Source organism: Prionailurus bengalensis, chromosome X, assembly GCF_016509475.1.
Source record: "Prionailurus bengalensis isolate Pbe53 chromosome X, Fcat_Pben_1.1_paternal_pri, whole genome shotgun sequence".
In the NCBI taxonomy this organism is placed as follows: Eukaryota; Metazoa; Chordata; class Mammalia; order Carnivora; family Felidae; genus Prionailurus; species Prionailurus bengalensis.
The window spans coordinates 41,500,165-41,512,885 of record NC_057361.1 but is presented as its reverse complement, the minus strand read 5'-3'; the positions used below and the strand labels follow the sequence as shown (position 1 = coordinate 41,512,885).

General features: G+C 54.0%; 1 protein-coding gene across 9 annotated transcripts in view; it reads right to left on the bottom strand.

Annotated features, from left to right (window-relative positions):
* Positions 1-6,147: 6,147 nt before the first annotated feature.
* Positions 6,148-12,721, bottom strand: part of RBM10 (RNA binding motif protein 10) — a 30,025-nt gene continuing 23,451 nt past the window's right edge. For 4 of the 9 annotated variants that reach the window (XM_043569605.1, XM_043569610.1, XM_043569614.1 and 1 more), the window contains 17 exons: positions 11,981-12,041; positions 11,662-11,838; positions 11,118-11,278; positions 10,831-10,928; positions 10,657-10,744; positions 9,853-10,039; positions 9,601-9,740; positions 9,383-9,500; positions 9,197-9,288; positions 8,948-9,112; positions 7,832-7,981; positions 7,663-7,728; positions 7,390-7,578; positions 7,203-7,277; positions 6,784-6,890; positions 6,580-6,709; positions 6,148-6,487 (listed from right to left, as the gene is read on the bottom strand). In XM_043569605.1, coding sequence (XP_043425540.1) covers positions 6,362-6,487; positions 6,580-6,709; positions 6,784-6,890; positions 7,203-7,277; positions 7,390-7,578; positions 7,663-7,728; positions 7,832-7,981; positions 8,948-9,112; positions 9,197-9,288; positions 9,383-9,500; positions 9,601-9,740; positions 9,853-10,039; positions 10,657-10,744; positions 10,831-10,928; positions 11,118-11,278; positions 11,662-11,838; positions 11,981-12,041 — 2,130 coding nt within the window. In that variant the 3' untranslated portion in view covers positions 6,148-6,361. The remainder of the gene's footprint in view (positions 6,488-6,579; positions 6,710-6,783; positions 6,891-7,202; positions 7,278-7,389; positions 7,579-7,662; positions 7,729-7,831; positions 7,982-8,947; positions 9,113-9,196; positions 9,289-9,382; positions 9,501-9,600; positions 9,741-9,852; positions 10,040-10,656; positions 10,745-10,830; positions 10,929-11,117; positions 11,279-11,661; positions 11,839-11,980; positions 12,042-12,721) is intronic. The other 5 variants (XM_043569606.1, XM_043569611.1, XM_043569609.1 and 2 more) reach the window with 3 other exon arrangements.

Here is a 12,721-nt window from a genome sequence, read left to right as displayed (position 1 = left end):
CTCCAGGCTCTGAGCTGTCAGCACAGAGCTCAATGCAGGGCTTGAACTAACAAACCACCAGATCATAACTTGAGCCGCACTTGGATGCTTGACTGACTGAGCCATCCGGGTGTCCCAGATATTTTCCTTCTTATTTATCTTTTGCCTCACTTCAGAGAGACCTCCCCTGATACCCCATGCAAAGTAGTTAAGGGACTGCCTCCCTGAGGAAGTGGCATGTGAAAAGTGAGGAAGCAGGCCATGTGTCACATGGGGGAAAGAAAGCATTCCTGACAGAGGGAACATTAGGTGCAAAGCCTTGAGGCTGGAGGTTCTTGTTTGAGGAAGAGCAGAAGGCTGTGTAGTCAGAGAGGGGTGAGGAAGGGAGAACACTGGGTGATGAGATCAGAGGCCATGTCAAGTAGGGTATTATAAGCCAGGCTGAGATGTTTGGTTTTTGTTCTAAGATTTGTGGGGAGCTGTAAAAGGATTTTAAGCAGAGGGGCCACATTATATAAATTACATTTTATTTTTTGTCTTTATCTATCTTAAAGATTATTTCTTTTTGAGGGAGAGAGAGAGACAGAGAGCAGAAGTGGGGAAGGAGCAGGGCAGAGAGAGAGGGGACAGAGGATCCCGAGGGGACTCTGTGCTAACAGCAGAGAGCCCTATGCGGGGCTCGAACTTACAAACCATGAGATCATGACCTGAGTCAAAGTCCAAAGTTTAACTGACTGAGCCACCCAGGCATACCTAAGTTATGTTTTAGAATAAACAAGCTGGCTGCTGTGTGTGGGGGGAGAGAGAACTATGAAGGAAAAGACGGGAGCAGAAAAACCAGCAGAGAGACCACTGCAAGAGTCCAGGAAGTCGTGAGAGAGGATCAGACTGAGATGGTAAGGGGCACCTGGGTGGCTCAGTCAGCTAAGCGTCTGACTTCAGCTCAGGTCATGATCTCACAGTGAGTTTGAGCCCTGCGTTGTGCTCTGTGCTGACAGCTCAGAGCCTGGAGCCTACTTCAGATTCTGTGTCTCTCTCTCTCTCTCTGCCCCTCCCCCACTTGTGTTTTCTCTCTCTCAAAACTAAACAAACTTTTAAAAAGAGATGGTAAAAGTGGAAGTGGTGAGGAGGGATTTGATTTTGGATTGATTGTGAAGGTAAAGGCTCCAGGATTTGCCAAGAGATCAAATATAAACAAAGGACATGAAAAGTAGAAAGGAGTCCAGGCTAGACCCCCAGGTTATTAGCCTGAGGAGCTGGAAGGATGGATGGAGTTGTTATCAACTGACATGGGAAATCAGGTGTGGGGCAAGATCGGGAGTTTGTTTCTGGATATGTTACATTTGAGATGCATGGTGGACATCCGAGTTGTGGTATGTGTTGGTTGAGTGAGACAGTTGGGGACCAGGTGCGAAATTCAGGGGTTGGAGGGAGGCCTGGGACAGTAGATACAGGCTTGTGGACCATCAGAGGTGACAGCTGAAGCCATGAGTGTGGCCGAGTTCTTCTCTGAAGAATTGACGGCCCTCAAAGGAATCTGGATCAGTGGGAGTGATTGAGGCGGGATTTGCACTTTCCCAAGCAAGAGGGAAGAGCAATCATTCCAGTTGGAGGGAATAGCTTGAGCAGACAGGGAGACAGAGAATCCCAGGCAGGCTCCACACAGGCAGCGCACAGCCTGACACAGGGCTTGAACTCCCAAACTGTGAGATCATGCATAACCTAAGCTGAAACCAAGAGTCGGACGCTTAACCAACTGAGCCACCCAGGCGCCTCTAGCTTTTTTTGTTTTTTTTTTTGTTTTTGTTTTTTCTCTTTTTAAGTGAGAGTGATTTGAACAGTTGTGATGTGCGTATTTACTCATGCTTCCCAGCTCTGGTACATGCCAAGCCCTGTTCTAGGCACTAGGGACACAGCGGTGAGCAAGGCAAAAGTCTCTTCCTTCGTGGTGATTTCGTTCCAGTAAAGGAGACAAACAATATTGAAAAGGAGGAAAATCTAGAGGATGTTAGAAGCTGAGAAGTGTTACGGAGAAAAGTAATGCAAGGAGGGAGGCACAGGGAGTTTGGCGGGGGAGGGTTTGGAATTTTAAACCGGGTAGCCAGGACAGGCCTCATTAAGGAGGTGACATTTGAACTTTCAAATAGCATGTCTCTTGCAGTCTGGAACAGTTCTTCAGTCTTCCCTTGACCTTCATGACCTTGATGCTTTTGAAGATGACAAGCCAGGAATTTTGTTGCATGCCTCTCAGTTTGGTTTTGTCTGATGTTTCCTCATGGTTGGATTCCGGTTCTGCACTCAGGGAGGAAATATCACAGAAGCGACCCGGACTCCTTACTTCATGCTATCATTTGGCTCGTAATTTTAATACTGATAATGGTTGCTTTGTTCCTTTTCCCTTTGGAATGAACTCACATGCATTTCGTGGAGAGATACTTTGAATCTATGTAAATATCCTGTTCCTCATCAAAGTGTAACCGACCTGACCCACCGACTGCTAGTGTCAATGCTAGTTTTAATTTGGCATGTATATATTTTCTAATTCCATCACTGCTGACAATTATTAGTATTATCAGTTGACATTCTCCTGTAAACATATTTCCTTTCTCTATTTATTTACTCTTTCACCTATTCATTTATATAGGCATTCATTCATGGTTTCTTGAACCTTTATCAAGTGCTTTTTCTGTGGTTCAGATTACTATGTTTGTTTACTTTGGGTCCATTAATGTAGAGAACTACATTTATAGCTTTTCTGATACAGACTCAATTTTTGAATTCCTGGGATAAATTCTATTTGATCAAGGGGCGCCTGGGTGGCTCAGTCGGTTAAGCGGCCGACTTCGGCTCAGGTCACGATCTCGCGGTCCGTGAGTTTGACCCCCGCGTCGGGCTCTGGGCTGATGGCTCAGAGCCTGGAGCCTGCTTCCGATTCTGTGTCTCCCTCTCTCTCTGCCCCTCCCCCGTTCATGCTCTGTCTCTCTCTGTCTCAAAAATAAATAAAAAATGTTAAAAAAATTAAAAAAAAATTCTATTTGATCAAAACAGGTTTGCTAAATGTACTAATGAATTCATTTAGCTAAGATTTTGTTAAGGATTTTGACATCTACAGATATAAGTGAAATGGGCTTGAAATGTTCAGGTACTGTCTCATCTGTTTCTGGGGGGTGCCTGGGTAGCTCAGTCATTTAGGCGCCTGACTCTTGATTTCGGCTCAGGCCATGATCTCAACGGTTTGTGGGTTCGAGCCCCATGACGAACTCAGAGCCTGAAGCCTGCTTGGGATTCTGTCTCTCTCTCTCTCTCTCTCTCTCTGCCCCTTCCCTGCTCATTTTTCTCTCTCAAAATAAATAAACTTAAAAAAAAAAACAAAAAAACCCCCATTTGGGCCCTTTTTTGGGTGGGGAGAGGAAAGCTTTTGACTACTGTTTTAATCCACTAATTTTTGCTCTACTAAATTGATCTGTTCATGGAATGGTTTTGGCATGTTATATTTTTCTAGGAATGTATTCATTTCATCTAGGTTTTCGGGTATATGTTCATTATTTTTAAAAGTTCTGTTACAACTATATTAAGTTCCCATCTTTAATTTTGTATTTGGTTTGTTTGCATTTTCTATCTTAATTCATCAGTCTTGCCAGAGGGTGTGTCTTTCCTCTGAATTTTTGTTTCAAAGATTCTGCCTTTAATTTTATGAATCTTATTTTTCCCTATCTCCTCCATTTCTGCTCTTTATCATTTCCTTGCTTCTCATTCAGGTTTGTTCTGGTGGTCTTTTTCTAACTTTGGGTATAATTTACATATGAGGAAATGCTGATTTTAATTATACAGCTTGATTTTTTACCAAAGTATACACCTATGTGACCCATACCCCAGTCAAGATCTAGAACCTTTTTATTATTCCAGAAAGCTACCTTGCAACCCTTTCTAGTGGATACCCTCCCCACCTCCACCCTGCTCTATCACCAAAATGTGTTTTTTTAAGGATTTTTTTAATGCTTATTTTTTAATTTTTGTTAATGTTTATTTTTGAGAGACAGAGACACAGACAGAGTGCGAGCAGGGGAGGGCAGAGAGAGAGAGAAAGACACAGAATCCAAAGCAGGCTCCAGGCTCTGAGTTGTCAGCAGAGCCCGATGTGGGGCTCGAACCCACAGACCGTGAGATCATGACTTGAGCTGAGGTCGGATGCTCACCTGACTGAGCCACCCAGGTGCCCCATAATGTTTATTTTTTTATTTTTGAGAGAGAGGGAGAGAGAGCGTGTGCACGTAAGCAGGGGAGAGGGTAGGACGGAGGATCTGAAGTGGGCTCCTCACTGACAGCAGTGAGCCCGGTGCGGGGCTTGAACTCATGAACCGTGACATTGTGACCTGAGCTGAAGTCGGACACTTAACCGAGCCCCCCAGGCACCCCTTAAAGATTTAAAAAAAATTTTTTTTTAATGTTTGTTTATTTATTTTTGGGAGAGACAGAGACAGAATGCGGGTGGGTTAGGAGCAGAGAGAGAGAGGGAGACACAGAATCTGAAGCAGGCTCCAGGCTCTGAGCTGTCAGCACAGAGACCAATGCGGGGCTCAAACTCACGAGCTGTGAGATCATGACCTGAGCTGAAGTCAGATGCTCAACCCACCGAGCCACCCAGGCGCCCCTAAAGATTTTAAAGTAATCTCCACACCCAACATGGGGTTCGAACTTACAACCTTCAGATCAGAGTTGCATGCTCTACCGACTGAGCCAGCCAGGCACCCCACCAATATGTGTTTTGAATGAGAACTTCACATGAACAGAATCGTATATAGTGTCTTTTTTGTGTGTCTTTCTTCATTCGTTTGTGAGATTCATTCATGTTGATATTTGTAACAGTACTTTGTTCCTTTTACTCCTGAGTTGTAGTCCATTGAACAGACCCTAATTTATCCATTCTCCTCTTGTTAGATGTTTGGGTTCCCAGTTTTTGGCTGCGGTGAACACAGCTGCTCTCCATGTACATATAACAAGTCTTTTTATTGACACGTTTGCATTATTTGGGGTAACTAAGAATGAAATTGCTGGGTCATAGGGTGTTATGTTTACCTTTATATGAAACAGCCCAACAGTTTTCCAGAGTGACTGTACCATTTACTACTGCCAACCATGTACAAGGCTTCCTTGTTGTGGGATTCCAGAGCCCTGGGGGGTGGGAAGAGGGAAGGGAACATGTAGGTGCCTCCAGACTAAAAGCCACCCATCCTGAGACAGGTGGCCTCTTTCTATTCCTATTTCCTGTCCCTCTCCCCTCCCCCACACCCTCTTCCCTCAGTCCCTGGGCAATACCCCCACCCCAAATCAGCAGCATTATCACCTCTAGGGGGCCCCTTCTTTCTCACCTCACCTCCTACAGCTGGTGCAGGGAGATGTCACTACGCAGGCCAGTAAGTGGGGGGAGGGGCTTTGTGCTGACCGCTCTCCCCTTACCACCTCCCCTTCCACCTTCTGGTTTCACAGACAAGTATTTGGGGGAGGGGCCGTTCTTGGCCCAGTTTCTGGCGCAGCCCTCCAAGGCCGGGAGAGGGCAGCCCCAGCCTCATTTTCCACCGCACCCAGACCAGTGCTGAGAGTACGCACGCACGCGTACTTGGGAATCACAGAGTGCAGATCGGTCCCTGGTGACCAGAGGGGCGGGTGCTATGCTAACAGCCATGGAGAGCACAGGAATGAGCGTGAACCCAAGCAGTCCTGATGGGGCAGCTGTGGGACCAGGGACTGGCAGGCTGGGCTTCTCTATCTCCACCCCTCTGGGGCCATCCGTTCACTGAGGGCGCAGCGGCAACTGGTGCCAGAGTGCCCACTGTCGTCCAACTGGGAGATGCCCTTGGACAGTCAAATGCAGTTTAGGTTTAGCCCTGAGATTGCACAGCAGGTGCAGGGTTCCCAGTGCTGGTGGGTTTCCTGGTATATCGAGACTTGCTAGACTTGACGACGGTGAGGGGGGCTGTGACCAGGATCCTGTGGGTTGGGGCACAGGCCAGAACTTCATGTTCAGTCCCCACACACCAGACACTGCGAGTGCCAGCAATGCCACCCACCTCAGCCCGAGGAGGCCCCTCGTCCATCTGCGTTTATGTCCCTGTGTCTGTGTGGGTCACAAACCGTGCTGGCGCATGAGAAAGAGACGTGCAAGCTACGGACTTTTCAGCTTTTATTACAAAAAGAAGAGCATGATCCCAGCCCAGCTTTCCAACAAAAGTCACCAATTTAAAGTCTGACTTGGTCAGGGCCTCTCTGGCTGGGGAGTAGGCTAGCAGACAGGTGCAGGGCCCCACTCAGACCACCCACCACTTCACCCTCCCCTGCCCTGGGCCGGACACCCGACATATGTAGAAGCAGCTCTCACAGCTGCTCACTGGGCCTCGTTGAAGCGGGTCACCATTGTCTTGTGCAGTGTCTCCTTGTAGGACTCGGTTGAGGTGACCCCGTAGGAGCTGCCTCGGGCCCCCAAGCCGGAACCCCGCACCCGTGTCTGGGCCTATGTGAGGGAGGTAGGCCGTCAGGTGAGCAGTGGGATGGGGGTGCAGCAGAGAATGCTGGAAGACGGGGATGGGATCACAGAAGACTCACCTCAATGGGCGTCACGATGCCCTGCTTCTTCCGGCCCAGGCCACTACCTTCTTTCCAGCCCATGGCCTGGAGCATACGACTGCCAATGTTGTCACTGCCCAGCCCATCCCGTGTGGGCTGCTCAAAGTCCCTGCGGGGCCAGTGGTACAGTGTGAGTGACCAGCCTGCCGGCCCCGGGTCCGCACTTCGGCTCTGGGCACTTACACAGAAGCTGCAGACATGCCGCCGTACTTCCTCCGCTTAGGCTCCGGTGGCTCAGGGATGCCATACTTCTCTCTGCGTTCAGCTGCACGGTCCCGGTACTTCATTTGCTGAAAACGTGTGTGCGTGTGCGTGTGCATGTGTGTGAGGACGGGGGAACCGGTGGCTACTCGCAGGAAACATTAGGGGCCCCATGGGAGCTGGATCTGGCTAACAGGTCTGAGGTCCCGTGGGCAGGACATCGTGGGTACGAGCAGCCAGCACGGGGGGAGTCGGGAAGAAGCCTCGCAGGGACAGGAGGTGAGACGGCTGATGGCAGCCAGGCAATATCCAGCTCAGGGACTTGAGCGCCAGCTGCCTGAGGGGACAGGCACTTGGCAAGGGACAGAGGGGATGGAGCCCAGGAGTGGGTCACACCTCACCTCCATGTCGTTCTTCTCCAGTGCTTCCAGCTCATTTTCCGACAGGTGCGCTCGTCGGTGAATCTCAAGGTTTTGCTGCAAGGGGACAGGCAGGAGGAGGTGTGAAGTGGCCGGGCAGGGCCGGGCAGGGCCGGGCAGGGCCGGGCCAAGCAGAGCCGAGGTTCCCTGCCAATCCTCCCTCAGCCACCTTGTGTAGCCCAGAGAGCTGCTGGTGGCGGATGAGCGCCTCCTTGCTGGGGAACTGGCGCCGGCAGAGCAGACAGGCCAGCTTCTGCCAGTCAGTGAGCTTCTCCTCCCGTTCCGGACCCCCGCGCTCCTGCTCCTCCTCGCTGTCACTCTCCCCGCTGTAGGCTGCCACAAGGCCCCGAGGTGGGCTCTGGAGAACATGAGCGTAGGGGTGGGAGGTCAGGCCTGGCCAGATCGCCCCACCCCCACCGCTCTTCCTGCTCCGACCACTCACTGGGCGGTCATCGCTGGCCAGTTTCGGGAGGTCCATGCTGGTGTGCTGTCTTTCAGCTAGTGCTCCCTGGGGAAGACGGACACACAGATTCAGGGACTCCACAGAGTGACTGTTGAAATGACAAGACTTGGGGCGGGGAGTGGGTAGTGGAGGGGTGGCCACAACACACCTTCTTCTCGAGGATGGCATAGCCAGCATCTGCGGTAGCTGATTCCCGCCTTTCATCGTCTCGCAGGGAGCTGATGGGCTGGAAGCTGTTTTTGAAGTTTTCTTTTTGCTTGTTGAGGCTGCGGGCCCAGCGTTCCATGTCCTTGGCAATCTAGGGGGAAGGGTGGGGGTGAGGCTCTCGGGGCCCCTCCGACTGCTGTAACCGCCAACTCCGTCCACTGCCCCTTCCCACCCCGCAGCCTCAAGTAAGAGGTGAGGAGACGGCCGTGACGGTCCCCCCTTGTCGTCATTCTATCACCGGTGCCCCCCATCAAGCCCTCTTGGGGCGTGTCCCCCATTCTCCTGACAGGCACTCACACGATTCCGCTCTCTGTGGGCTTTCATATCGTCTTACCATTCCACACTGCACAAAATGGCCTTCTCTGGGTAGGATTTTAACACACACCCGTGATACTCTGCCACACTCCACATTCTGCTCCCCCCACCCCAGGCACAACACAACATGACTTTTAGCATTTACCAGGTAGTCAAGGGAACACTTAGTTCTTACTCAGCACTTGGTTCGGCACTGAGCGCTACACCCAGACTGTCACACTCTTCTTCCCCAGGCAGACGCTGACGTTCCCTCCAATTGCCCACTCCCACCAAACGCTGCTGTTGCCGCTTTCCCACCCGCACCCTGAGGGGCCCATGAGAAGTTCTCTGGGACGGACAATCCGACACATACTCACGGGTGGGGTTCTGGGCCCAAAGGAGGTCTGCCTGCCCGTTCGTTTCCACAGGCAGGGTTAGCCTGGCTTCAGGCATGCAGGCAACCTGAGGGTTCCCACTGAGGGACAGGAAGGCTGACTGGGCTCGCTTGGATGGATGGCACTGGCCACGCAGGGAGGTGGGTGGCCCTACCACATACTGAGGAGACTGCCCCAGCTTGAGGTCAGTCACGCATCAAAGAGCAGAACTGGGCCAGGAGCCTGGTCTCTCTTAAGCACAATCACTGCCACCACGCACACATCTGCCCTCTGCCCTTGGTAGTGGAAGGTTAAAGAGGACAGAAGCACGTTCTTCATCGGAAGACACCACACAGCCAGCCAGTGACTGCTGAACCCCCAGTGTTCACCTGTTGGGCTGTCTTGGTCTTGTGCTTCTCCTTCTTTTCTTTACCCTCTTTCGAGGGGGCCCCCGTCTCCTTATGCCCGTCGGCTGACTGTTCCAGCGCAGGGACGTAGGTCCGTCTCTCCCCGTCCCAGTACAGGTACTGCTGGCTCTGAGCATTGTAATAATACTGGGGGAGGGGCAATGCAAAGGCATGAGGGAAGACCTTAAGGAGAACTACAGACCCCACCCACTCCCTGGGCCACCCTATCACCTGGGAGTTGGGGTCATAGTAGAGGCCAGTCTGGGGGTCATAGTAGTAGCCAGAGGTCTCGTCGTACTGGTAAGTAGACACGTCAGGAACAGCTGGGGGAGGGGAGGGGAGAAGGGGCGTCACGCTCTTCTGTGCTTTGCTAAGGAACTCCCCCCGCCCTCCCACCCACGGGCCGTGGCTACTCACGGTACTGGTTGTAGGACTCCTGGGCAGTGGGGCTGGTGGCTGGTGGCAGGGCAGAGCTGGGATGGGTAGGGCTCTGGAGCTCAGATTTGAGCACAGCGGGTGACATGATGGTGTATGACTGGTCACGGGGCCAGACAGGGGAACAGGGCTCAGTGTCTGCCAGTGCCCGCCCCCCCAGGAACCCTGCCTGTCCCCCAGCACCCCCTGGGCTCTCTCACCTGGCTGTTGGCAGCGGCGCCCTGGCTGCCGCTCGCCTCGGCTGATTGCTGGTAGATGCCAGGTGCGGCACCAGGCTGGGCACGGGAGAAAGCCTGCAGTGACACAGAGTCTGTCCCAGGCTCCAGGGAGGCCTCAGGACCTGTAAAGAGGGCCAGGGAGGGAGGGGGGGAGAATACCTGTTAGTGGTGGGGCCCAGGACCCCATGCCCATTGATCCCCACCACGGGCTCAGGGAGAGATGCTGGGGCTCACCTGCTCCAGCTGGGTCCCCTTTGGTTCCAGTGATGCCGGGGCCCTTGGTGCCCTTGAGGTAGCCATGGGCATAGAGGGAGGACTCTGTGCCCTGGCTGCCGCCATAGCCCTCATCCTGTTGGTAGTAGCTGTAGTCGACCGGTGGCTCCTCGGGGGTGGCCCAGGCACCCTCCCCACCCTGGGAGGCCTGAGGGGCAGTGGGAGGGGCTCATTAGCAGAGGAAGGGGCGCAGGGGGAGGGGAACCTGCTAAGAAGCATCTGCCCACAGGTGAGGCTGGTGCCGGTCTGCCGACAGAAAGCATGCAGGCCTCAGACAAGTGAAGTGTGAGGGCCACCCGGCCACAGCAGGGCAGGACAGCGGCAAAAACAAGAAAGGAACGAAGACTTGTGCCAAAGTGCTCCCACGGCTGACACTGGTACGTGTGTGGCGTGGTTCGTGTGCTGGGTATCAGATCAAGGAAGACACCGTCCTCCCCTTCTTTACTCTCCTCTCCCAATTTTCTTTCAGCCACTTATAAACTCCGTTTCATTAAAGAAGTTGAAACAATTCAGGACGATAAAATAACCACCAAACAGAAGCGAAAAGCAGCTGTGATGGTGTTGAAGTTGAAAGCCTGGGAGGAGGTGACTGGGGAGGGAGCTGCAGCGAGGCGCCCAAAGCCCACGGCAGCCACTGTGACAGGGTCTGGGGTCCACGGAAAGCCAAAACAGCAAGCCAGCCCTCCAGGCTGTGCAGAGAGGGCACGGAAGGGTCGAGGTGGCCCCAGTAGGGGGATGCTGGGGCAGAGGGGAGTCTCTGAGTACCTGTGAGATGGCCCATTGGGCCGCAGCAATGGCAGTGCTGGCCACAGAGGCAGCATTGATGCGGCTGCCTTCATTGGAGGCCATGTCCCTGGAGAGGATGTCAGAGACTGGGAGTGAGACGCGAGGCCCCAGCCCAGGGGGCCAGCTAGGAAAGGACACAGGTGGAACCCTGACCTCTTAGAACCCTTGGCGAACTCAACGTTGATGGTCTTGCCGTCGATGGTGAGCGGTGGGTGCAGGGCCTGTAGGATCTGCAGTAGCTGGGCTGCTTCCTGGGGGGAGGAGGGGGTAGGCGGAGGCAGAAGGGTCAGGCCCGGGGAGGTCCCCGGCTCCACTGCCCCATTTCCAGGCTTGGAGCCGCGGCGGGGGGGGGGGGGGGGGGGGCCTGGGCTCGGGGTCCCTCCTCCCCGCCCCGGGGGCCGGGACCCTGGCCGCCCGGCCCCCCCCTGTGCCGCCCTCACCACGATGGTGGAGAGCTGGATGAAGGCGAAGCCGCGATTCAGTTGGGTCTGCTTGTCCTTGATGACGCGTACGTTGGAGGAGGACAGCACCGCATAGGGTGCCAGGGCCCCCAGGATGGAGTCCATGGTGCTGTGTGGGTTCAGGTTGCGCAAAATGATGGCTGTGGGAAGGGGCCCAGCATTAGGGGGCACCCCTGACACCCTGCTCCAGTCCTACCCTCTGGTGGCTCCCCACTGTCCTTCTCTGGCTTCCATGTGTTTGCACCTGCTGCTTCCTCTCACCTCTTCCTCCTGGATAAACTCTGCTTGTCAGTCCAAGTCCCAGCTCAGTCACTCACCTGCTGAGAACCTTCTCAACACACCCCCAAAGTCGAGTCGGGCAACGCTCCTCTCCTGCTCTCCCTACATCACATGTATGTCCCCCCACCAAGCAGAGAGACCCTGGGAGGGCTAAGTCCTGGTCACTGCCATCTCTCTGCGCTTGGAGAGTCTAGCCCAGACAGACACCCTAGGGCAGGGAGAAAGGAAGGAACAACTGACTCACTGTCATTGGCGTTCTCTGAGCTTGGCTCCGAGCCCTGTGACAGGGCTTGGGAGGCCAGCACTCCCTGGGCCTGGTAGGGCTGAGGCAGGGGGAGCAGGCCCTGGCTTAGCTCCCGTCCACCCAGAGGCAGCGTCTGCTGATCCAGCCTTGCGCCCAGGGGCAGCTTCTGCTCCGCCTCTGTCAGGGATGGCACAAGACAGGCTGGTGACGAAGAAGGAGGCTCCAAGGCTGGCCACCCTCCTCCCAGGACACTGGCCCCTCCCCCTCCTCCCCTCTCCCACCAAAGTCCCAGGGAGGTGGGGAGGTAGGAGGGCCTCACCTGACTTGGGCACACCACATTTGAAGCACTTCTCACGGCGTTTGAAGTTCTGGACACCACACTGTGAGGCACAGGCCAGGCCGTCAGAGCAGGTGGGGCTCTCCACTGTACCCTCCAAACTTGGATCCAGAGACCACCCCTCCCCCCACCTCAGGGAACCCCACGATGCTCCAGGAAGGAAGGTCCCAGGCTCAGGGGTGGAAGGGGGCTCCAGCTGTCATTCTCAGTCTGTGGATCTTCCCTTCACACAGTCTCAAGTCTGTCCTCAGGGCCATCCCCCCTCAGCTCGGGAATCAATTCCCCCACCCGTTACAAGTGCCACCCCCTCCTCGTCCCTTTAGTAGGTTCCTCTTCCTAAAACTTGCTTTCCTGTTACAGACCTTCAGTGTCTTCACCCCTAAAAGCCAGTGGCCACTTTCGTCAGACTCCCATCCCTCGTTTATCTCAAGAATTGGGTTGATTCTCTTGAGAAACCAGCCTTGGCCATCCCAGCCTCCAGAAACCCCCAACTTCTACCAAATCTCTCTCTGTTCCGTGGTCACGTAGTGCGCACTGGTCCCACGCCAGGCTCTGCCCTGTATGCCAGGGCATGGCCTCTGTCATCCTCGAGGCCTCACAGCAGGGGGCAGATGTAGCACAGGGAGGCAGGTTAGTCTGTGGGGACCCACGGAGGGGAAGAGGCCAAGAGGGGTATGGCTCACTTAGCTGGGGACAGTTGGCAGGATGTTTGATCTGGGAGGC